The 22737-nt window shown below is 39.6% G+C and overlaps 8 protein-coding genes across 8 annotated transcripts; all 8 read left to right on the plus strand.

The window, feature by feature from the left end:
• Positions 1-2427: 2427 nt before the first annotated feature.
• Positions 2428-4227, plus strand: LOC108112075. The gene has a single exon (XM_017221823.1). It carries the CDS (start codon positions 2428-2430, stop codon positions 4225-4227), a length of 1800 nt encoding a protein of 599 aa, XP_017077312.1.
• A 370-nt stretch (positions 4228-4597) lies between these two features.
• LOC108112076 lies at positions 4598-6367 on the plus strand. Its single transcript, XM_017221824.1, has one exon. The coding sequence runs from the start codon at positions 4598-4600 to the stop codon at positions 6365-6367; it is 1770 nt and encodes a 589-aa protein (XP_017077313.1).
• Positions 6368-6746: 379 nt separating this feature from the next.
• Positions 6747-8510, plus strand: LOC108112077. Its single transcript, XM_017221825.1, has one exon. The coding sequence runs from the start codon at positions 6747-6749 to the stop codon at positions 8508-8510; it is 1764 nt and encodes a 587-aa protein (XP_017077314.1).
• Positions 8511-9232: 722 nt separating this feature from the next.
• LOC108112078 lies at positions 9233-11011 on the plus strand. Its single transcript, XM_017221826.1, has one exon. The coding sequence runs from the start codon at positions 9233-9235 to the stop codon at positions 11009-11011; it is 1779 nt and encodes a 592-aa protein (XP_017077315.1).
• Positions 11012-11231: 220 nt separating this feature from the next.
• LOC108112079 lies at positions 11232-13034 on the plus strand. The gene has a single exon (XM_017221827.1). The coding sequence runs from the start codon at positions 11232-11234 to the stop codon at positions 13032-13034; it is 1803 nt and encodes a 600-aa protein (XP_017077316.1).
• A 432-nt stretch (positions 13035-13466) lies between these two features.
• Positions 13467-15227, plus strand: LOC108112080. The gene has a single exon (XM_017221828.1). It carries the CDS (start codon positions 13467-13469, stop codon positions 15225-15227), a length of 1761 nt encoding a protein of 586 aa, XP_017077317.1.
• A 523-nt stretch (positions 15228-15750) lies between these two features.
• On the plus strand, positions 15751-17520 carry LOC108112081. The gene has a single exon (XM_017221829.1). The coding sequence runs from the start codon at positions 15751-15753 to the stop codon at positions 17518-17520; it is 1770 nt and encodes a 589-aa protein (XP_017077318.1).
• A 658-nt stretch (positions 17521-18178) lies between these two features.
• On the plus strand, positions 18179-19966 carry LOC108112082. The gene has a single exon (XM_017221831.1). It carries the CDS (start codon positions 18179-18181, stop codon positions 19964-19966), a length of 1788 nt encoding a protein of 595 aa, XP_017077320.1.
• Positions 19967-22737: the final 2771 nt, after the last annotated feature.

The following is a 22737-nucleotide window of genomic DNA, read 5'->3' on the forward strand; positions in this document are numbered from 1 at the left end:
CTTCAATGGCAAATGCTTCAGAGGAGGAAATGAAAGAGAGTAGCTCGTAATGAAACCGAAATTGTGCCGCCAGCTGTCTGGTCAATGTGTGTTAAAATCGCCGGCAAAATGTCGAACAAACAAACCCAAAAGTGGGCACATTAAGAGAGCCACGCCAAAAATACAATGCCCGGGCTTACAAAAATAAACGTGGCCCAAAAACAAAAAGCACAATCGAAGACCTAATGAACAGCTTGTGCAGATTTCGGTGGCTCTTGGCCCTTGTTTTATGGCTCCTTGGATTACAAGCCACTTTTGACAGGCCAAACAAAAGAGTAGGTAGTGAAAGGAAGTGCAACCAGTTTTTGTGAAATTATCATAATAAGCCGTTCTGAAGCGATAAACATAAATTTGGTCAGTGGGGCAAATTTAATGCAGTTCGGAATCGATGAAGTATGTTTTCTTCTTTTGAGCTTTAACTTGTAATTGTTTTAACCTATTGGGATTATATATACATAATATAATATATATTTAACATTTTTATTAACAACCCAAATGCTTGTTTAAGAAAAACAGAAAGTTTAAATATTGTTTCAGCTCAATCAAACTGGAAATATTAAGAAATATTTGCTTGTAAAACCTGAAAAGGTAACAAGTTTTCCAAAGATACTTGTTATTTTTTATCAATGCTAATACCTTTTCCATTTTTAAAGCTGTTACAACATTTTTTACAAACAAAAAACGTGCAAATTTGACTTAATTAACACCAAACAATTAGTAACCATTAGCTTAAAACAAAAACATTATGAAAGTTATACTAACCTGTTTTACAAATAAACAATAAAATCATTTTAATATTTTTGTAACAATTAATTTTAAGGTAAATTACAAGTTTAAACAGGAGGGATATGTATACCAATATTTTATTTTTAAATTTAAGAAAAGCAAAAAGGAAACTGTTAAGTTTCCTTTATTTTGTATTTCCACGAAAAACTGCAATTTTAAAGTCAGAGTAGTAAATCAACCACATAATAAAAAACAAAATTAATTTGTAAAATCATTACAAAATGGTTAACAAACTGGCTTAGTGTTTCTAAGAAAACATAGACCATTAAATAACACAGCATAGGTGACCAATCGCGGAGACTTCATCGGCTACCTTTGAAGTAAAAGTAAAGTTTATTAAGAAAATATTTTCTTTGAGATATATTGAACAATGTGCGACTGGCACTGCAACTGGTTGGCAATGTAAACACATTTACCGCCCATAAACATCGAAATTCGCCACACAATTGCACGCACAAAAGCCATTATAGACAAATCAAGTATACGCAGTGTAGACCGAAGACAACAAGTGACAACCAAGTATTTTTGCTTGCCATTCGTTTGGTTGTTGCCGTTGCAGTTGCAGCGGAGATGAGTTGTGCTCCACAGCTGGTCATGGCCAGACAATTTGCAGTAACCAAAAATCAATGACCGACCGGTTTTGCATAGGCTTTCGGTGCTGGTTGTCGATGGTAACGTAACAACTTTCGCTGAAACGTCATTCACGTCGCGGAGAGCAAAATGGCAAAAGGCAGGCCAAAGAGATAAAGCCGCGATATCATCGCCAGGCAGTCAATGATGAAGCAGAAGAAATTCAGTGTCGCCAATGCCTATGCCTATGTCCATACCTTTGCCTTGGTCTTCACCTCTCCAAATCGAATTCCCCCTTCAATCCGATTTGAATCTGGTTTGTTGGCCAAAAAACGAAAAAACGCATGGCGAACGGACCAGTTTGTGTCAGTTGCAGTTCGGAAGTGCAGCTGTATGCCGGGGAAGCGACGCCTCATTTGAATAATTGAAATCCACTTGCACTGCAATTAAGAGCATAAAACGAAATGTTTGCGTTTCTACACTTTCCATGCGGGAGCACACCCCACTTTACTCCTGCCCTCCAGTCTAAGTCACAAAATCGAATGCAATGAGCTTGACTTGGCTTAAATTGCCGGAAAATTTCGTTTCAGCAATCGAATTGTCTGTCTTCCCAGCGCCTCTTAAAACATGCATCGAAATGGGAATGCACTTGGTCTGTGCTGTTCGAGTTCATTTTCGAGTTGCAGCGGAAGTTGTTAAAGGCCTTTCGAGAAATTCAAATGGGGCAATCTCACGCACAAGGCCATACACATATATGTACATATTTTTTTCTCTTTTAGCCCCCAGGAGGAGACATTCTCGGCTAAATGAATCTCATGTCCCGCATAAATGTCAGACAAACACTTTAAAGTGCAGCCGTTAATTGCCTTGCCATAGGTCGACGACGAAATGTGTTAAACACGGAAATTGCATGATAACCTGATATGCACTTTCAAACACGGTTTACAAATACCTTTCAAATTGAGTAGTTTATATACTTGTACTTGGCTAATAAAAAGGACTCGTTTAGTGAGGATTACCAACAGTTTCATGATGGCTCTGGGATGGCTTGTCCTGGTTTTCTGCTGCTTTGGCCAGTTGAGTGCCAAGTTCTTAAATGCATCTCATTCCATAGAATTGGAGTTGGAGGAGAGACTACTTCGAGTGCTTCTAAGACTTAATTTGGAAGAAGAGTACAATACTCTGCTCGTCTATGGAGAAGAATGTGTGTTCCATTCGGTTTTAAGAAACCTAGGAAAACCCGCAGTTGTGGTAGCCTCAGGCAGTACCAGTTATGACTGGAGTTTCAGTACCTCAATCTTAATACTGACCTGTGGACCTGAGGCAGAGAAGGAGGAGAATCCAGACACCCTACTTAAGTTGCAGAGAGCCAGACGGTTGATCTATATAGAAGAAACTAGCGAACCAGAGTCCATTTGTAAGAAATACTCCCAGAAAGAGCAGCACAACATTGCCATGGTCAAGTCTAGCTTTTACCAGTCGGATATCATTTACTCCTGTCGCTTCTTTCAGACACCCAACCACGAAGAGAAACACTTCTTTGAAGGCCAACCCATTTATATAGAGAACTTTCAGAATATGCAAGGAGCTGTGATTAGGACAGTGCCAGACAGTTTGGTCCCTCGGACAATGGTATATCAGGATAAGAAAACTGGCGAGACCAAGATGGTGGGTTACCTGGCCAACCTGATGAACACCTATGCTCAGAAGCTGAATGCCAAACTGAAGTTTGTAAACATAAAAGAGCTGGGAGTGGAGAAGGCCAATATGATGGATATAATGAACTGGGCAAAGGATGATATTATAGATATTGGTACGGCATTGGCCAGTTCATTGCAGTCCCAAGGAATGGATACAGTGTGGTATCCTTACTTGCTGACTAGCTACTGTTTGATGGTTCCAGTTCCTGCCAAACTGCCCTACAACTTAGTGTATTCCATGATAGTAGATCTTCAGGTACTCAGCATCATCTTTGTCCTGCTGTGTGTGTTTTCGATTCTGATAATCTACACACAAAACTTATCCTGGAAGAATCTTACACCTGCAAACGTTCTGTTAAACGACAAAAGCCTTCGAGGACTTTTAGGTCAATCCTTTCCATTTCCTCCCAATCCAAGCAAGCACCTTAAGCTGATCATCTTTGTCCTGTGCTTCGCCAGCGTTATGATCACCACCATGTACGAGGCGTACCTCCAATCCTATTTCACTCAGCCACCATCCAAGCCATCGATTCGCTCCTTCCGGGATATTGGAAACTTTTCCCAAAAAATGGCCATCAGCCGGATTGAAGTAAATGTCCTTACTTCCCTGAACAATTCTCACTTTCGGGAGATCAGAGAGGATAACATCTTGATCTATGAAGACTGGTCAAAATACCTTGTATTGCGCGACTCTTTCAACACAAGCTTTATTTTTCCCGTATCTATAGATCGTTGGAGCGGCTACGAGGAGCAGCAGAAGCTTTTCGCTGAACCCGCCTTTTATCTGGCCTCCGATCTGTGCTTCAATCAGCTTATGTTCTTCAGTCCTCCAATGCGACGTTACTTGCCACATCGACATCTCTTTGAGGATCACATGATGCGGCAGCACGAGTTTGGATTGGTGACATTCTGGAAGAGCCACAGCTTCCTTGAAATGGTTAAACTGGGCCTGGCATCCATGAAAGATCTTAGTCAGAAGCAAAAGCTTCAGGGAAGCCTTTTGCTAGATGATATCTCTTGGATACTTAAGCTTTATTATGGAGCCATAGCTTTAAGTGTTGGTTGCTTTATTCTGGAGGTGTTCAGATTCGGTGAAAGGTTAAAAGGGCTATGGAGGTTATGGAGAAGGTAAAAAGATCTTTATTAAATTTCAATGCAAAACTTGTTAACATTTTAATAAATAAAAAAGATTGAATATAGTAAAAGGAAAACCTTTTTGTCGCATTTGAAAACGTTTAGGGCATCATATAAATAGTAAACGTATTACGCCTGACCTTTATAGCTATTAATTTTCCAATTGCAAAAACAGGGAGGGTGCATGAGAAAATATAATTAGTTTTAGAGCTTGCAGAAGGTTTTCAGAGCTATAAAAATATTTGGGGCCAATTTTACAACCTTTAATCATGTTTTTCTTATAGGTTTTTAACATGTAAAGTACTTAAATGAACGGCAGAACAAAACGGGGTTAACATTCATGATATGCAGACAGTTTGTTGGAAACTATGGTTGGACTGGCAGTGCTCCTTCTGTGTCTGGGAGGGACAAGAAGCCAGTTTCTCGATGTGACAGTTCAAAGGGAAAAAGACTTCACAGAAGCTTTGTCTGAACTTCTTATACAACTGCATCAGGGTGAGAATTACGATACCCTGCTAATATATGGAGAGGATTGTGTTTTTCATTCTGTATCCAGAAGTTTGGCTGTGCCCACCGTTTTGGTATCCTCCGGAAGCACTGACTTTGATTGGGGTTTCAACAGTCAAACTTTGTTACTCAGTTGTGGTCCAGGAGAGGAAAGGGAGGTTAACTACCGAACTCTAATTAAACTGCAAAGAAACAGACGTCTAATCTATTTACCAAAAGATACTGCACCAAGTTCTGTGTGTGAAAGCTACTCACAAAAAGAGCAATACAATGTGGCTATGGTAAGAGAAGACTTTGAAACGACGCAAAAGATTTACGCCTGTCGTTCTTTTACACAACCAAACATTCAAGAAATATATCTAATGGAAAATGAATCCATTTTCATTGAAAACTTTAGGAATTTTCACGGAAAGCCAATCATGGCAATGGCGGATCTAGTAGCTCCCCGATCCATGGTCTATTTGGATAAAAAGACTCGTGAAAGGAAGTTAACAGGATTTGTGGCCAATTTGATGAATAACTTTGCCCAGAAAATAAATGCTACTTTGCGGTTTGAAACTCTGAGCTTTAACGTAACCTTCAGAGATATAGTAAGAAAGGTGAAGAATGATGAGCTGGATATTGGCATTTTCCTGGAGGCTACAGTACTCACCAATGGTCTTGATACGGCAAGTTATCCATTCTTGCTGACAAATTACTGCTTGATGCTCCCAGTACCAGCAAAGATGCCTTTTAATCGAGTATATGGAATCATAGTAGACCGGCTAGTTCTGGTTATAATGTTGGTTCTCTTTTGCCTGCTCTCATTACTACTTATATACAGTCCGAAAGGTTCTTGGCGGAAGTTGGATCTAGCTAACATATTCCTAAATGACATAACACTACGAGGTCTTTTGGGTCAATCCTTTCCCTTTCCTCCAAATGCGAGTAAACATCTAAAGATAATCTTTTGCATCCTTTGCTTTGCCAGTATAATGATAACCACCATGTATGATGCCTACCTGCAGTCCTTCTTCACAAATCCCCCAACTGATCATGAAATACGTACCTTCAAGGATATTGGGAAATATCATCAGAAGATTGCCATTCCCGAAATCGAAATGACTTCTCTGATAATAACAAATAATTCACAATTTGGAGAAATAAACAAAGAAGATCTCTTTGTTATTGATGGATGGAGGGAATATCTCACTTTGCGTGATACCCTCAATATCAGCTATGGTTATATAGTAACTGAAGATCGCTGGAGCGTCTTTGCTGAGCAACAGAAACTCTTCAAGAAACCCATTTTCTACTTCGCTAAGGATCTGTGCTTCTCTCGCCAGCTGTTCATGTCCATCCCATTGCGAAAGTATCTTCCATATCGACATCTCTTCGAGGATCATATGATGCGGCAGCAGGAGTTTGGTATGGTGAAATACTGGAAGAGCCACAGTTTCTTTGATATGGTTAGACTGGGCATTACACCTCTTAAAGATCTCAGTCCGCCAACAGTCTTAGATGCCAGCCTTCTGCTTCAGGATATCTCTTGGATTCTGAAAATATATTTGGCCGCTATGGTGATAAGTATCTTTTGCTTTTTGTTCGAGGTTCTAGCTGCGAGAATAGGTAACCATAACCTAACAACTTAACCTAATATTACTTAATTTTTTATTATAATTAAATGCTAATATTTTTTTGTACAAAATTATTCAAATATAAAGCCTTTTCAACGAGACTCCCCAAGGAATTTTACTAAATGGGCTTTGGCGGAAAAGTGCATGTCAAAAAAATATAACATTTGCATGTCTACGGAAGCTTTTCCCCTAAACGATGGAAAAATATTAATTTTCCACCAAACATTTTTATTTAAATTCTTTTACAAAGCTAACATCGCTGGAAATGTTTTAGATGAGTTTAATTGCTGCATATTTAAAAACCTAAAATGAGTACTAAACATGAAAACAATTTGTAAAGAACAATCAGTGAGCTTAAGTATCTCATTGTCTAATAACAGTTTGTGGAAAAACAATGGCATGGCTGGTCATATTCCTTCTCTGTCTGGGACACATTGCAGCACAGTTTCTGGGTAACTCCTTTAAAAGCGAAAACCAAATAGATGATGGACTACTGCATCTCCTCCTTAAACTGCGCCAGGAAGAATTCTATGACACCCTGCTGGTCTATGGGGAGGATTGTGTTTTTCATTCAGTAATAAGACACCTGGATGTACCCACTGTGTTGGTGTCTTCAGGAAGCACCAGTTATGATTGGAATTTTAGTAGCCTAACAATGATACTAGGATGCGGGCCTAATGCAGAACAAGAAGCCACAAATCGAACCCTTATAAAGCTGCAAAGAAACAGACGTTTGATTTACCTACAAGAGAATATACAACCAGAGAATGTGTGTAATAACTATGCTGAAAAGGAACAATTCAATATAGCTATGGTAAAAGATGACTTTAATGAGTCGCAAATCATATACACTTGTCGCTACTTTCAAGATCCTAACTTTGAGGAAATAAGCTTATCAGAGAAGAAACCAATTTACATTGAACAGTTCAGAAATATGCATGGAAATTCTATCAGAACAGTGCCAGATCTGTTACCCCCTCGATGCATGCAGTATTGGGATTCAAAAACTGGTGAAATGAAGACAATTGGCTATGTCTCCAACTTGATCAATAATTTCGCACAGAGAGTTAATGCCACCTTAAAGTTTGGCTTTTTAGCTCCTCAAACTAACATAAGGAAGATATCAGATATGGCTCAACGCGATGAGCTCGACATTGGCATGACTCTCGAGTCATCTTTATATTCTAAGAACTTTGAAACATCCAGCTATCCGTATCTTATGACATCGTACTGTGTAATGGCTAAAGTTCCAACAAAGATACCTTTCAATTTGGTGTACGCCGTGATAGTGGAACCGCTAGTACTTGTCATTATCTTTGTGATGTTCTGTCTAATCTCTATACTGATCATTTTTAATCAAAACATGTCGTGGCGTGAGCTGAAACTTTCTAATATACTACTTAATGACATGAGTCTGCGAGGCCTCTTGGGACAGTCTTTTCCCTTTCCCTCGAATGCCAGCAAACAACTGAGGCTTATCTTTACCATTCTGTGCTTCGCCAGCATCATGCTGACCACGATGTACGAAGCCTACCTTCAATCTTTCTTCACGGATCCACCATCTGAGCCTCGCATTCGCTCCTTCAAGGACTTTGGCGAATATAACCAAAAGTTGGCCGTTACCGATATCGAGGCTGAAGTCCTAAGAAGCACCAACAACACACAATTTATGGAAATGAAAAAAGATAGTATTGAAATCTTTAAGAAATGGCGGGAGTGCGTATCACTTCGTGATTCCTTCAACACCAGCTATAATTATATAGTCACGGATGATCGTTGGAGTTCCATTGCTGAACAACAGAAACTCTTCAAGGAACCATTATTTTATTACTCAAGAGACCTTTGCTTTTCCCAGTTGTTCTACTTTTCGATTCCCCTGAGGAGACACCTCCCCTACCGACATCTCTTCGAGGATCACCTGATGAGGCAAAACGAATTTGGTTTGGTGAATTACTGGAAGAGCCGGAGCTTCTTCGAAATGGTTAGACTTGGCATTACACCGCTCAAGGACCTCAGTAAGCCAAAAGCCTTTGATGAAAGCATTATATTGGAGGACATCTCGTTGATATTGAAACTTTATCTGGCCGCCATCTGCGTCAGCATTTTCTGCTTCCTGTCGGAAGTTTTGGGAGAGAAGTGGAGACATTGGCGTAGTTGAATTATTAATCATACAAACTATCCCTTATTCTTTTAAATAGTATCTAATCTGCTTCAATGTAATAATACCAGAATAATATATTAATATGCTTTTTTAATAGAATCCTTTGGGGGTTGTGGGTTGACCTTCTCTTGCAAAATGTAAGCCCACTTCAGTAAACATGAATATCGCATGCCAGACCAATATGTTTACAAAGTACCAGTTCTTTAGTTCGTGAAAAGTACAAAATGTGATGGTCGCACGAGATACCCAACAGTTTTGTATAGACCAGGGATTGGTTTATTAACTTCCTCATCTGCCTTGGGAATGGGAGTGACCAATTGTCGGATATTTCAGATAAAAGCAACACAGTTTGTTAAATCTCCTACAGAGATTGCAACTGGAAGAGTCGAACAAAATCTCGTATATGGAGAAGATTTGAAATTTCACTATATATTAATATTTTAGCTCCACAAATATTAACAACAGGATCGGAATGCAGCACGTGCATGATAGGAGCATATTATTAAAATTGTTCAAAGAGCTATCAAATATTTCCACCAATCTTGTTTTACAAAGCTAACACGAACTAGAAATTGTTGAGCCAAACTGTAAACAATGAACGTTTTTTAAAAATATTTAAAAACTAATATGTCTCCCAAACATGAAAACTAGTTAAATCGACAAATAATGCAACGAAAAGGATATAAAATATTGAATTTTCAACAGTTAAGTTGTGAACTATGACATGGTTGGTCATTCTGCTCATCTGTGTAGGGCAGCTTGAAGCCTCTATATCGGATATCTCAGCTCAAAACGAAAGCCACATAGAGGATGGGTTATTGGTTCTTCTCCTTAAGCTGCGCCAGGAAGAATTCTATGACACCTTAATTGTCTATGGGGAGGATTGTGTTTTTCATTCAGTAATAAGACACCTGGATGTACCCACTGTGTTGGTGTCTTCAGGAAGCACCAGTTATGATTGGAACTTTAGTAGCCTCACAATGATACTAGGATGCGGGCCTAATGCAGATCAAGAAGTCACAAATCGAACCCTTATAAAGCTGCAAAGAAACAGACGTTTGATTTACCTACAAGGAGATATCCCACCAGAGAATGTGTGTAATAACTATGCACAAAAGGAACAATTCAATATAGCTATGTTAAAAGATGACTTTGATAAGTCGCAAATCATATACACTTGTCGCTACTTTCAAGATCCTAACTTTGAGGAAATAAGCTTATCAGAGAAGAAACCAATTTACATTGAACAGTTCAGAAATATGCACGGAAAACCCATAAGAACAATGGCAGATCTTTTTACCCCACGATCCATGCTATATACAGATACTAAGACGAATGAAACTAAGATGACAGGGTATGTGGCTAACTTAATATCATATTTTGTGCTAAAGGTGAATGCCACATTAAACCTTGAAGTCCTAGAGAGGAATAGCAGCTTGAGAAACATATTGAAAAAAGTGAAAGATGACCAGATTGATATTGCGACTACTTTGGAGACATCTTTACACGAAACTCCCCTTGATACAGCCAGCTATCCTTTCCTACTAACTACCTATTGTCTAATGCTTAAAGTTCCATCCAAGTTGCCGTATAATGTGATCTACGCTATGATAGTGGATCGCCTGGTCCTTGTTATAATATTCGTAATGTTTTGCCTGATCTCCGCCTTGCTTATTTATAGTGAAAATATGACATGGAGGGATCTGAGGCTTTCTAATATACTGCTTAATGACGTAAGCCTGCGTGGCCTCTTAGGCCAATCCCATCCATTTCCTTCTAATGCAAGCAAGCCCTTAAGGATGGTCTTCTGCATCCTGTGCTTTGCCAGCATCATGATGACTACTATGTATGATGCCTATCTGCAATCTTTTTTCACGGATCCTCCACCTGGACCTCACATTCGTTCCTTCAGGGACTTTGGTAAATTCAATCAAAAGATTGCTATCACTAGAATAGAGGTCAATGTGCTGACGAGCTCAAACAACTCACAATTTCGTGAAATTCCAAAAGATTACTTGAAAGTCTTCGATAACTGGCGGGACTGCATTGCTCTCCGAGATGCTTTTAACCTGAGCTACAATTTCCTAGTCACTGGAGATCGTTGGAGTGCTTATGCGGAACAGCAGACGCTCTTTAAGGAACCTCTATTTTATTTCGCGAAGGACCTCTGCTTTTCACGTCTACTCTTCTTGTCGATTCCCCTGCGGAAGCACCTGCCATATCGACACCTCTTTGAGGATCATATGATGAGGCAACATGAGTTCGGTTTGGTGAACTACTGGAAGAGCCACAGCTTTTTCGATATGGTTAGATTTGGCAAAGCACCGCTTAAGGACCTAAGCCAGCCGAAAGCCTACAATAGAAGCCTTTTTTTGGAGGACATATCATTCATAATGAAACTTTATCTGGCAGCCGTCGGGGTGAGCATTCTCTGCTTCCTGTCGGAAATCGGAGGAGCAAAGTGGAGGCAATGGCGTAAATTGAGGAATTATACCTAAAACATTCATACTACTTTATATCTCAAACATATCTAAAGCTTTTATTTGCAGAGCCCACGCAACCTATAATTGCTCTGCCCTCTGCCAGGCATTTAACACATTTTGAAAAAACACGAAAACTGCATGCCTGACAGACATATTTCTAGAGTCAAGGATTTTTGCAGGTTTAAAGTACAAAAAAGTAAAAACCATTCAGATTCCTAACAGTTACATTAAAACCATGGCTTGGTTGATATTCCTACTTTTCTGCATTGTGAACACAGGGGCACAGCTTTCGGCTATAACCGATACCAGTAACCTAGATCTTGAGAAAATATTGTTAACTCTACTGCTAAGATTGCAACATGAAAATTTCTTCGACACTCTTTTAATTTATGGAGAAGATTGTGTTTTTCCTTCTTTATCCAGAAGATTACCAGTCTCCACAGTGCTGGCCTCTTCGGGTACCACCGACTTTGATTGGAATTACAGCAGCTTAACACTGATACTAAGTTGTGGGTTTGAAGCTGAGAAAGAGGAAAACTATCGCACATTGATGAAGCTACAAACTAACAGACGTCTAATCCTTCTTCAAGAGGACATACAACCAGAGTCTGTATGCAACTTTTACTCAAAAAAGGAGCAGTACAATATAGCCATGGTAAAAGAAAACTTCCCTAAGTCTGGGTTAGTCTACTCCTGTCGTTTATTTCAGGATCAAAACTATGAAAAAGTAAATATTTTCAAAGGTAGCCCGATTTTTATTAATCAATTTCGAAATATGCGAGGAGCTCCGATCAGAACGATCACAGACGACTTGGCACCTCGTTCCATGGTTACCCTGGACCCAAAAACCGGAGAAAAGAAGTGGATAGGCTACGTGGCCAACTTGCTGAACAACTTTATTAAAAAGGTCAATGCAACAATGGTTATGCAGGTGAAATTGAATGAGTTGGAGGGGAAAATTTTCTTTGTGAATATATCGAAATGGACAGCAAATGACCTCTTGGACATAGGCATGAGTGTGGACACCACCTGGGAGATGGACAACTTTGATACATTCACTTATCCCTACTTGATGTGCTCCTACTGCTTTATGATTCCTCTCCCGGATGAGGTGCCCTACAACGAGGTCTTCGCTGTGATTATATATCCCAGTGTCTTGGTGATGCTTCTTGTTTTATTCTGCGTCTTTTCGGTGATGCTGATCTACATCCAACAAAGAACGTGGCGGGGTCTCAGCCTGACCAGCATCCTGATGAACGATATGTGTTTGAGGGGATTTTTGGGTCAACCGTTTCCATTTCCCCGACAATCTAGCAGAAAACTGAAGCTGATTTGCCTTCTTCTGTGCTTCGCCAGCTTAATGATCACCACCATGTACGGAGCTTACCTAAAGACCTTCCTGTTTAGTCCCCCACCCAAGCCGATGATGCGAACATTTAGCGATTTGGAAAAGTCCAGATACAAGGTGGCCATGAACTGGGCCGAGATGGATATGCTGCGATTCGAGAACGACCGTAAGCTGCAGCGTGTTAGCAATGACCGGGTGGAGATCTTCGAGGACTATCATCAGTTTGTAAGCTTGCGAGAGTCCTTTAATGACAACTATATCTTTCCCGTGAATAGTTTGCGTTGGGAAACTTACAACGAGCAGCAGAAGCTGTTTCACCATCGCGTTTTCTACTATTCAAATGATTTCTGTCTCACTCGCTATAGCATCTTGAGTTTTCCCATAAGACGTCACCTGCCCTATCGCGATCTCTTCGAGGAGCACATCTTGAGGCAGAAGGAATTCGGATTACTAAAGCACTGGATGGATCGAAGTTTCTTGGATATGTTGAGGCTGAAGCTAACGCCTTATGAGGATTTCAGTGCACCTCCAGAGGAAACAGCTATTTATGTAGATGATCTTTACTGGATTTTAGGAATATATGCAGTTGCATTGAGCATCAGTTGCTGTTGCTTTGCCCTGGAGCTTTTGGGTTCTTTGAGTTGGTGGAAAAGTTTGAAAAAATTCATGTGGCGAGGCTTTAAAAATTAATAACTTTATATGCAATGTTTTTTCGTAAGACACATGTTTATAAGCTAAATAAATAATCAAAAAATCTACCGACAAATCTTTAAGATAATGGTAAAAACTTTTGGGGTCGAGGGAAAGAGATAATCTATAGCCATCTATGGGCTTTAAAGCAAACTTTTGTATGAGTTACAAGAGATTGGTTAAAGTTGGGAAATAAGCTGGCCACATAACGAATCCATTAACCAAAGAAAACCTTAAAAACTAGTAATTGCTCCCCTTAAAACTTTTAATGCAGCCGATAATTGACCAATCATGGGTCGTATAGCCTGACCTTCATGGCATGTTAACACAATGTGAAAAACATGAAAAGTGCATGTCAGCTAAACTGTTCGTGTAACTTTGAAATACAAAATGTGAGGAAAACTAAGGATTTTTCACAGTTAAATGGAAACCATGGCATGGTTGATTATCCTTCTTCTCTGCTTTGGGAATTCAAGTGCCCGATTTTTGGATGTCACCAATAAAAGTAACTTTGAGCTTGAGGAAGGAGTATTAAGTCTCCTCCAAAGAGTGCAATTAGAAGAATTCTACGACACCGTTTTGATCTATGGAAATGATTGTGTTTTCCATACTGTGTCCAGACGTTTGAATGTATCCACCGTGCTGGTGTCTTCGGGTAGCACAAAATTCGATTGGGACTTTGGCAGTCTTACTCTGATTCTAAGCTGCAGCCCTGAAGAAGAAAAAGAGGCAACTTTACGAACTCTTGTTAAATTACAAAGAAACAGACGTTTGATTTATCAACAAAGGAATATTCAACCAGATTCCATATGCAAAAGCTATGCTGAGAAGGAACAATTTAATATAGCCATGGTGAAAGATGACTTCGTTACGTCAAAAGTAGTCCACGCTTGTCGCTACTTTCAGGAACCAAACTATGCAATACTAAGTTTAATGGAAAATAAACCAATCTACATAGAACAATTTCTAAATATGCAAGGAAAGCTTATAAGAACAGCAGCTGATTTCTTAGCACCCCGTTCTATGCTGTATAAGGATGCTAAGAGCAAAGAAATGAAGATGATGGGCTATGTTGCCAATTTGATAGACACTTTCGCTCAGAAAGTCAATGCAACTTTGCAATTGGAGATATTGAGCAATAAATTCATTGTAAGGGAAATCTTCAAAATGGTGGAAAGAAAAGAGCTTGACATTGGCACGACCTTGGATAGTTCTTTACGTACAAAGCCGTTAGATACCTCCAGTTATCCTTACATACTAACATCCTACTGTCTAATGCTTCAAGTTCCAGCTAAGGTGCCATATAACGCGGTCTATGCTGTGATTATGGATCGTCTTATTGTAGGAATAACGTTCATAGTGTTCTGCATACTTTCTACATTGCTTATATATACTTGGAAAATGTCCTGGCAGGACCTGAGCGTTACTAACATCCTGCTAAACGATAAGAGTATACGCGGCATGTTGGGTCAATCTTTTCCCTTCCCCAACAATGCCAACAATCATTTGCGGCTAACAGTTAGTATAATTTTCTTTGCCAGCATCATGATTACCACCATGTACGAGGCCTATCTGCAATCTTATTTCACGAATCCTCCATCCGAGCCAGGAATCGAATCCTTCGAGGATATTGGTAGAAATCATCGAAAAATTGCAATGCCTGAAATGGAGACTAAGAGCTTGATCAAGACCAATAATTCATATTTCCAAGAAATTCACCAAGGTGATCTAGTAATCTTCGAAAGTTTACCAGAATGCTTCAAACTACGCGATAACTTCAATCTCAGCTATAACTTTGCCGTAACAGGAGATCGTTGGAGTTCCTATGCAGAACAGCAAGCTCTGTTCAAAGAGCCAGTCTTTTACTTCGCAAGGAACTTATGTTTTTCCCGAATGATCTTTCTGTCTGTTCCACTGCGTCCAAGCTTGCCATATCGCCATCTGTTCGAGGAACATATTATGAGGCAATATGAGTTCGGACTGGTGAGTCATTGGAGGAGTCATAGCTTCTTCGATATGGTGAGACTTGGCCTAGCGCCTCTCAAGGACCTCAGCCAGCCGAAAGTCTACAGTCCAAGCTTGCTGGTAGACGATGTCTCATGGGTAATGAAAGTCTATTTGGCTGCTCTTATGTTCAGCGTTTTATGTTTCTTATTGGAAATTGGAGTGAATAAGTGGAAATTTCGGAATTAAGAAGGTTTAAGAACACAGAAATACATTCTATCTCAATCAATCTACCGCACCTTAAGGATTTTTAGTACGATACAATATTGAACTGTAACAGTTGGTTTCTACTGATTTTTACAACACCCTCTTAGACCTCTTATAAGTCATTTTTGTCTTGTGCTTCATATTTGAGGCTTAAGGTAAAGCTACAAATGTAAAATAAACGAAGCGATATCCTTTAAAAGAGGTGTTGGATGCCTGTATGTATGGATACTACATGTATTTTTCTGGATTGGATAAACCCAATCTCTTCCAATCTTCATGTTTTTTTCACGATATATTCATAAAACATTAACAAAATACAATTATTTTAACTCAAAACCACTAATTAATTGAATTTTGGTGTGTACTTAGACCCTATAGTCCTGTAAACACAACATGAAAAACATACAAATTGCATGTTTGACCAACAGTCACGGGGACACTTTAAAAACGTGTTGGGTACAAAAGGTGAAGGACTCTCGTAAATTTCAACAGTAACTTCAGAGCCATGGCTTGGTTTCTACTCATTCTTCTCTGCCTAGGAAAATCAAGGGCTCAGTTTTTAGATGCTACTAACACCAGCGATTCAAACTTAGAAGAACGTTTGTTAAGCTTGCTTCAAAGATTCCAGAAGGAGGAATCCTACGACACCCTTCTGATTTATGGAAAAGATTGCGCTTTCCCATCTTTAGCCAGAAGACTGCAAGTTCCCACCGTTCTTGCGACTTTGGGTAAAACCAACTTCGACTGGAATTTCAGCAGTTCTACGTTTATACTCAGCTGTGGGCTTGGAGACGAGAAGGAGGATAACTATCGCACTCTTATGAAGCTACAAAGAAACCGACGATTAATCTTGCTTCGAGAGGACAAACAACCAGATTCTGTATGCGAGTACTACTCGAAGAAGGAGCAATATAATATAGCTATAGTGAAGGAGAACTTCGATCAGCTCGACGTGATATATTCTTGTCGCTTGTTTGAAGATCAAAAGTATGAAAAACTTAACTTTTCCGAGAATAAACCGATTTTTGTAAAACAATTTCAAAACATGCAAGGAGCGCCAATCAAGACAATCACAGACAACTTGGCTCCTCAGACCATGACTTACTGGGATAGCAAATCTGGTAAACAGAAGTATATAGGTTTCGTGGCCAATTCGCTTTTGCACTTTATTAAGAAGGTTAATGCCACCATGATAATGCATGCGGAATCTATAGATGTTGGACAGGAAACGTCTTTCATTAATATTTCGGAATGGGCTACCAATGATCAGGTGGATATTGGCATGTGCCAGGCCGCCTATTATGATAAGACAAACTTCGATACGGTCTCTTACCCATACTTGATGAGTTCCAACTGCTTCATGGTACCTCTTCCGGATCGGATGCCTTTCAGTCAGGTCTACATGGCGATCGTGGAATTACCAGTTTTGATAGTGATCTGTGTATTATTCTGCATCTTTTCGGTGATGCTGATCTACTTTAAGGAAAAGTCTTTGCGTGGTCTCGGCTTGATCAGCGTCCTGATGAACGATATATGCTTCAGAGGATTCTTGGCTCAGTCGTTTCCATTTCCACGTTACTCCAACAGGAAAGTGAAACTGATTTTAATGCTTCTATGCTTCTCCAGTCTAATAACCACAACCATGTACACGGCTTACCTGCAGACCTTCTTGTGGAGTCCACCAGTTGATCCCTTCATGACTGCCTTTGCAGACCTGGCTAAATCCAGATACAAGGTGGCCATACCCTTATATGCAGTGGAAACACTACGTACAACGAACGTCAGCATGGATCACGTGCTGATATTTGAGGACCTATACGAATTCTTGCGATTAAGAGCAACTTTTAATGACAACTATATCTATCTGGTGACAGAACTTCGATGGCTCACCTTCGAGGAGCAACAGAAGCTATTTGCATATCCACTTTTCTACTACTCAGAAACACTCTGCCTACATTATCTCGAATACTTCAACTTTCCTATTAGACGGTTTCTGCCATATCGCGATCTCTTCGAGGAGAACCTGCTGCGACAAAAGGACTCTGGCCTAGCCTCGTACTGGCTCGATAGCAGCTTTATGCACATGTTAAGATTAAATCTTACAAAAGCGGATGACTTAAGTCCTCCTCATTTAGAAGATTACATCGAAGTGCATAATCTTTCCTGGGTTTTTGGCATGTACTTCGCTGGACTGGGCCTTAGCTTGTGTTGTTTTATCCTGGAGCTAATGAGGATTCCAAATTGCTGGAGACGGCTTAGAATCTTTAAGTGTTAAAGTATCCTAGTGAAAGAAGAGCCACCTAGAATTTTTTCAAAAAGCTACAATCTATATTTTAAGATTATTTAATATTGAATTAACTGAGCAAGTTGTTTGTTTTATACAATAAAAATTTGCTGTTAACAGTTTGCTAAATTATTCAACTTAATCTCTTTCAAAACCTTAAACATTCTCCAAGGAAGATAAAAGTACGAGTATATAAAAAGGAGGAAATGTCTCCTACTAGTAGCTATTTTATTTATTACAACAGATACTAATATAAATTTATCTAATAAAAAAAACCTAAAAAGCACACAGTATGAGTTTTTATTTTAAAAAAGAAATTCATTTTCGGAATCACATTTTCATTGGTTGTTAACTTTTAAGACAAGGAACTAACTTAACTCTGTTATTCTGAATTTAGTTACCATGACTATCTTAATTGATAGTCGAGGCTCGACTATGAAGTTCCCTCCTATATTTCTGAAAAATAGATGTCTTCTATTCCAGTTCAGATACGCATTTTGGATGCAACTATCAATTATAGAAACAAGTTAACACAATATAAGAAACATGCAAATGGCATGCCCGAACAACATTTTGCAGGACAATTTAACAGAATGTAGTCGACAAAATGTGATGATTGCACGGAAATTCCATCAGTTACTTCAGAACCATGACTTGGTTTATTATTATTATTCTTTTCTGCCTTGGCAACTCGCAAGCTCAATTTCTGAATGTTTCCAATAGCAGTGATTCAGAATTACACAAAAGCTTATTAAGTCTTCTTCTTATACTCCATCAGCAAAAACTCTACGATATTCTATTAATTTATGGAGAAGATTGTCCTTTTCCCGCTTTATCCAGAAGATTACCAGTCTCCACAGTGCTGGCTTCTTCCGGTAGCACCGACTTTGACTGGAATTACAGCAGCTTAACACTGATACTAAGTTGTGGATTTGAAGCTGAGAAAGAGGAAAACTATCGCACATTGATGAAGCTACAAACTAACAGACGTCTAATCCTTCTTCAAGAGGACATACAACCAGAATCTGTATGCAACTTTTACTCAAAAAAGGAGCAGTACAATATAGCTATGGTAAAAGAAAACTTCCCTCAATCTGGGCTAGTCTACTCCTGTCGTTTATTTCAGGATCAGAACTATGAAGAAATAAATATTTCCACTGGCAAATCGATTTTTATCAAACAATTTCGAAACATGCAAGGAGCTCCGATCAGAACCCTCACTGACAAATTGGCGCCTCGATCCATGGCCTACCGAGACTCTAAATCTGGTAAAGTGAAATATATAGGATTCGTGGCCAACGTGCTTAACCTCTTCGTTGAGAAGGTCAATGCTACAATGATTATGCAGTTAAAATTGATAAAAGGCAAGGAGATTATATCATTTATGAATATTTCGAAATGGGCATCAGAAGATATGCTGGATATTGGCATGAGCAATGGCGCCTATTATAAAGAGACGAACTTTGATATCCTCTCTTACCCATACTTGATGAGTTCTCACTGCTTTATGGCCCCTCTCCCGGATCTAATGCCTTATAGTGAAATCTACGTGGCGATCGTGAATCCATCCGTTCTGATAGCGATATTTGCGCTATTCTTCATTTTCTCAGTGATGGTGATATACTTAAAGGAAAAGACTTGGCGGAATCTCAGCCTGATCAGCGTCCTGATGAACGATATATGTCTGAGGGGATTCTTAGCTCAGACGTTCCCTTATCCCCGTCAGTCTAACAGAAAAATGAATCTGATTTTAATGCTGATTTGCTTCTCCAGTCTAATCATAACCACCATGTATTCGGCTTACCTGCAGACCTTCATGTGGGGTCCACCAGTCGATCCCTTTATGACTTCCTTCGCTGATCTGGAAAAATCCAGATACAAGGTTGCAATAACCTCGATTGAACTGCAGGAGCTTCTGCCGATGAACGTCAGCATGGAGAACGTGTTGGTCTTGGAGGACGCAAAGAAGTTTATTCAATTGAGAGATAGCTTTAATGATGACTACATCTATCCAGTGACCGCTTTGAGTTGGATCATCTTTAAGGAACAACAGAAGAGATTCACATACCCACTTTTCTACTACTCAGAGGCACTCTGTCTTAATTCCATCGGATTTTTTAGCTTCCCTGTAAGACGTCACCTGCCCTATCGAGATCTCTTCGAAGAGCACATGCTGCGACAAAATGAGTTTGGTTTAACGAATTACTGGTTCTATAGAGGTTTCTTGGATATGCTGAAACTGAATCTAGCAACATCGGAAGATTTAAGTCCGCCTCATTTGGATGATTACATAGAAGTGGACGATCTTTATTGGGTTTTTGGCATGTATTTCGCTGGATTGGGCATTAGTTTATGTTGTTTCATCCTGGAGATCCTGGGATCCCTTAGCTACTGGAGACGCCTAAGAATATATAAGTGGTTATGGGCTAAAAACTAAAATGTAAATCTTCACAGTTTTTATTAAATTTGCTTGAAATCACAAAAAAATTTTGCAACCTAAGCGATGGAAATTAAAAGTTTCGCTGGCATGGCTAAAGTCATTCTGCTCAACCTTCGCCAAAAGCCATAAAACAAAACAAAGAAATGTTGAATTGGGATTAGCCACCTCCGCACAATAAATGATAGCGGATATGGAGACGCAGTGGTTATTGTTGGCGCTGTGTTATTCAAATGTATCCGAATCATCACATCGGAGGTTGCTAACATTGAGACAATGCTCAATTTTTGGATATTGATCGATACGCTATATTGATTTTGATGTTTTGATGTGGTTTTAAAAGACAATCGGATCTATCTATAGATATCCATCTGTGATGCGATTGTGAAAACCCCGATCGAAATGTGCATTCCACTAGATATGATGAGTCGCGATGCCCAATAAGCTGGGCAAATACTTGATGACATCTCGCATGATTGGTTGTTACATAAATCTGACCATAGAGAGACGACAATGCGGGTGTCTCAGCAGGGTCCGGGGATTATGCAAAGCTTAAACTTGGCTACCGCCATAAAGCCGCCATAGTTTGTGCATATTTGATCAAAATCATAATTTGGTTCGTCATTTTGGCGCCACTTTTGACGCGTGCTGATTGGACCTAGGGCACTGGAATTGAAATTGCTATCGAAATGGGAATTGAGGATTGGGGATGGGGCATTGGGTAACCGGTTAACCCCCAAAGCGTTTTAGTGGGTGAAACAATGGCTTGGCATTGTCATTGCCAAGTCAGTATCGTGAAATCTTTCACTTTCGATTTAGTTATAAAAACAAAGTTTTCCCCACTAGTCAAACTAGATCATAAATCACTCTCGAAAATGTATGATAATATGGCATCATTACGCTTCCCAGGCTGATCAATTTGTCATGGGAAGTCGTGGACTTACTCCAGCTCTAATCCGTTCCAATCCGATCAGATTCGACCAATGTTCATCCTCTCGTCGCTGTCGAAACCACAATCGCAATCATCGCAATTGCCCAACCTTTTGACATTTGCAAAGGTTTTCGTAGCGAAACGAAAGTAGCAGACAAACAGCAGATAATCCATAAAAAACTATGGTTAGACATTATTCAATTGCAAACCAAATCCGAATTCTGTTATTATCCAGCGTTGACTGCCCATTTCCATTGATGGATGATGATCGTTAGTCGACCATTTCTTGTCTGCTTGTATGTGATCTTCAGGGTCATTTAGATTTAATAGATTTTTGTGGCCCGAGTCATTATGGCCGGCACCTTAACCGCAGCCGGCACACATATGTGTAACAATGTCTGGCAGTGGTTAAACTGTTTTTTAACCCTTTTTTATTATTATTGAGACGAGCATTAATGAGACCTCGTTTGGGGGGCCTCAGCCGACACTCGTTATTGAATAGAGTAATTTTGGAAAAATTATTTATTGAGCACTTCTGCTATTTACTTAAACCGCTCTTGAAGCCGGCTAAAGTTTTCAATCCGGTTGCGGCTCATAACACTTAAGAGCCAACTAATTCGACCTCAGGCCATTAAGCATTTCACAAATGTGCTGAAAATGCATAATTTTCGGTGGCGATAATAAAAGAGTATTTCAAATTTAAGAGGTGTTAATTTTTTCGACCGAAGAAACTAATCTGTTTCAATGCCGGATTTTGTTGCATTTTTACAAACTAGTATTTTAAGGTCGCACACGAAATGAAATTCCAAAATCTCGTCTAGCTTGTATATATCTCCCTCTGCTCTGTCTTTTTTTTTGTCTTTCTTTTTTTTTTGTTTTATTTTTTGGTAACTAAAACAAAGGCCCCCGCCAAGCAGGTCCATCCTACTGTGCCCAGACCACAAAGTAATTTATTTCCTTCCTAGTTTTTGTCGCTCAGAGCCATTAGGGTGTTTTAGCGAAGATTGGCAAAACAGTTGCCACCTTTCAGCGGCTCAACGGTTGCTTCCCACAAAACGATGCAGCGACTCCGAAACTCCAATTACCATGGCTTTGGAGCACTTTGAACTTTAATTTAGCTGCTGGGTCGCTGATCTGGTGGCTGTTGGCGCCTCCCGCAGCGACACCAATGCGTATACGTAACGTATTAATTATACGACCCAAGAGCTCACTTTAACCGAAAAAGAGAAAAAAACAAAACACCAGCCCGCAGTTAAGATTCCTACGTTAATTAGCCAAATTAATCACAGACCTTAGAAAAAAAGCAGACAAAACGGGGACAGTCTTGTTGGCATCAATTCAAGGCATTACAAAATGAAAGTTGTGATGAGAACCGAAACTCAATTAGAATTTAGATGGGATTTAAACAAGCCACATGGGACACCATCGACACCCATCTATTGGCAACATGTGGTTGCATGTTTGGTTCCCCAAAAAAGGCGGAGCAACAAGTTTTTAATGGGAAGTCCATTTGCTTCGCTTTAACAACAAATGAACATGCCATTTGTGCATTAAGTGCCGGCAAAAGTGTCAAGTGCGGCAGTCAGTCGGTCAGTCCCTTTCCTTTTTTAACGGTACTCGGTTGCAGGAAGTTTTTGATTTAAATTTCCGTTGATTTAAGTAATTGATGTGACAACTGGGCCAAAATGTGTGGTGGGAGAGCTTCGCGTGCTTGTTGGTTGTAATCTTCTGTTTTAATTTCGCACCTTATTATACTCGTACCTTATTAAAAGGTATAATCTTTATGTTAGACACAGCCACTGGCAAGTTTATTATATTTTTATAATAGCTAACTAATAAG

Source organism: Drosophila eugracilis, unplaced genomic scaffold (assembly GCF_018153835.1).
Source record: "Drosophila eugracilis isolate 14026-0451.02 unplaced genomic scaffold, ASM1815383v1 contig_90, whole genome shotgun sequence".
Classification (NCBI taxonomy): Eukaryota; Metazoa; Arthropoda; class Insecta; order Diptera; family Drosophilidae; genus Drosophila; species Drosophila eugracilis.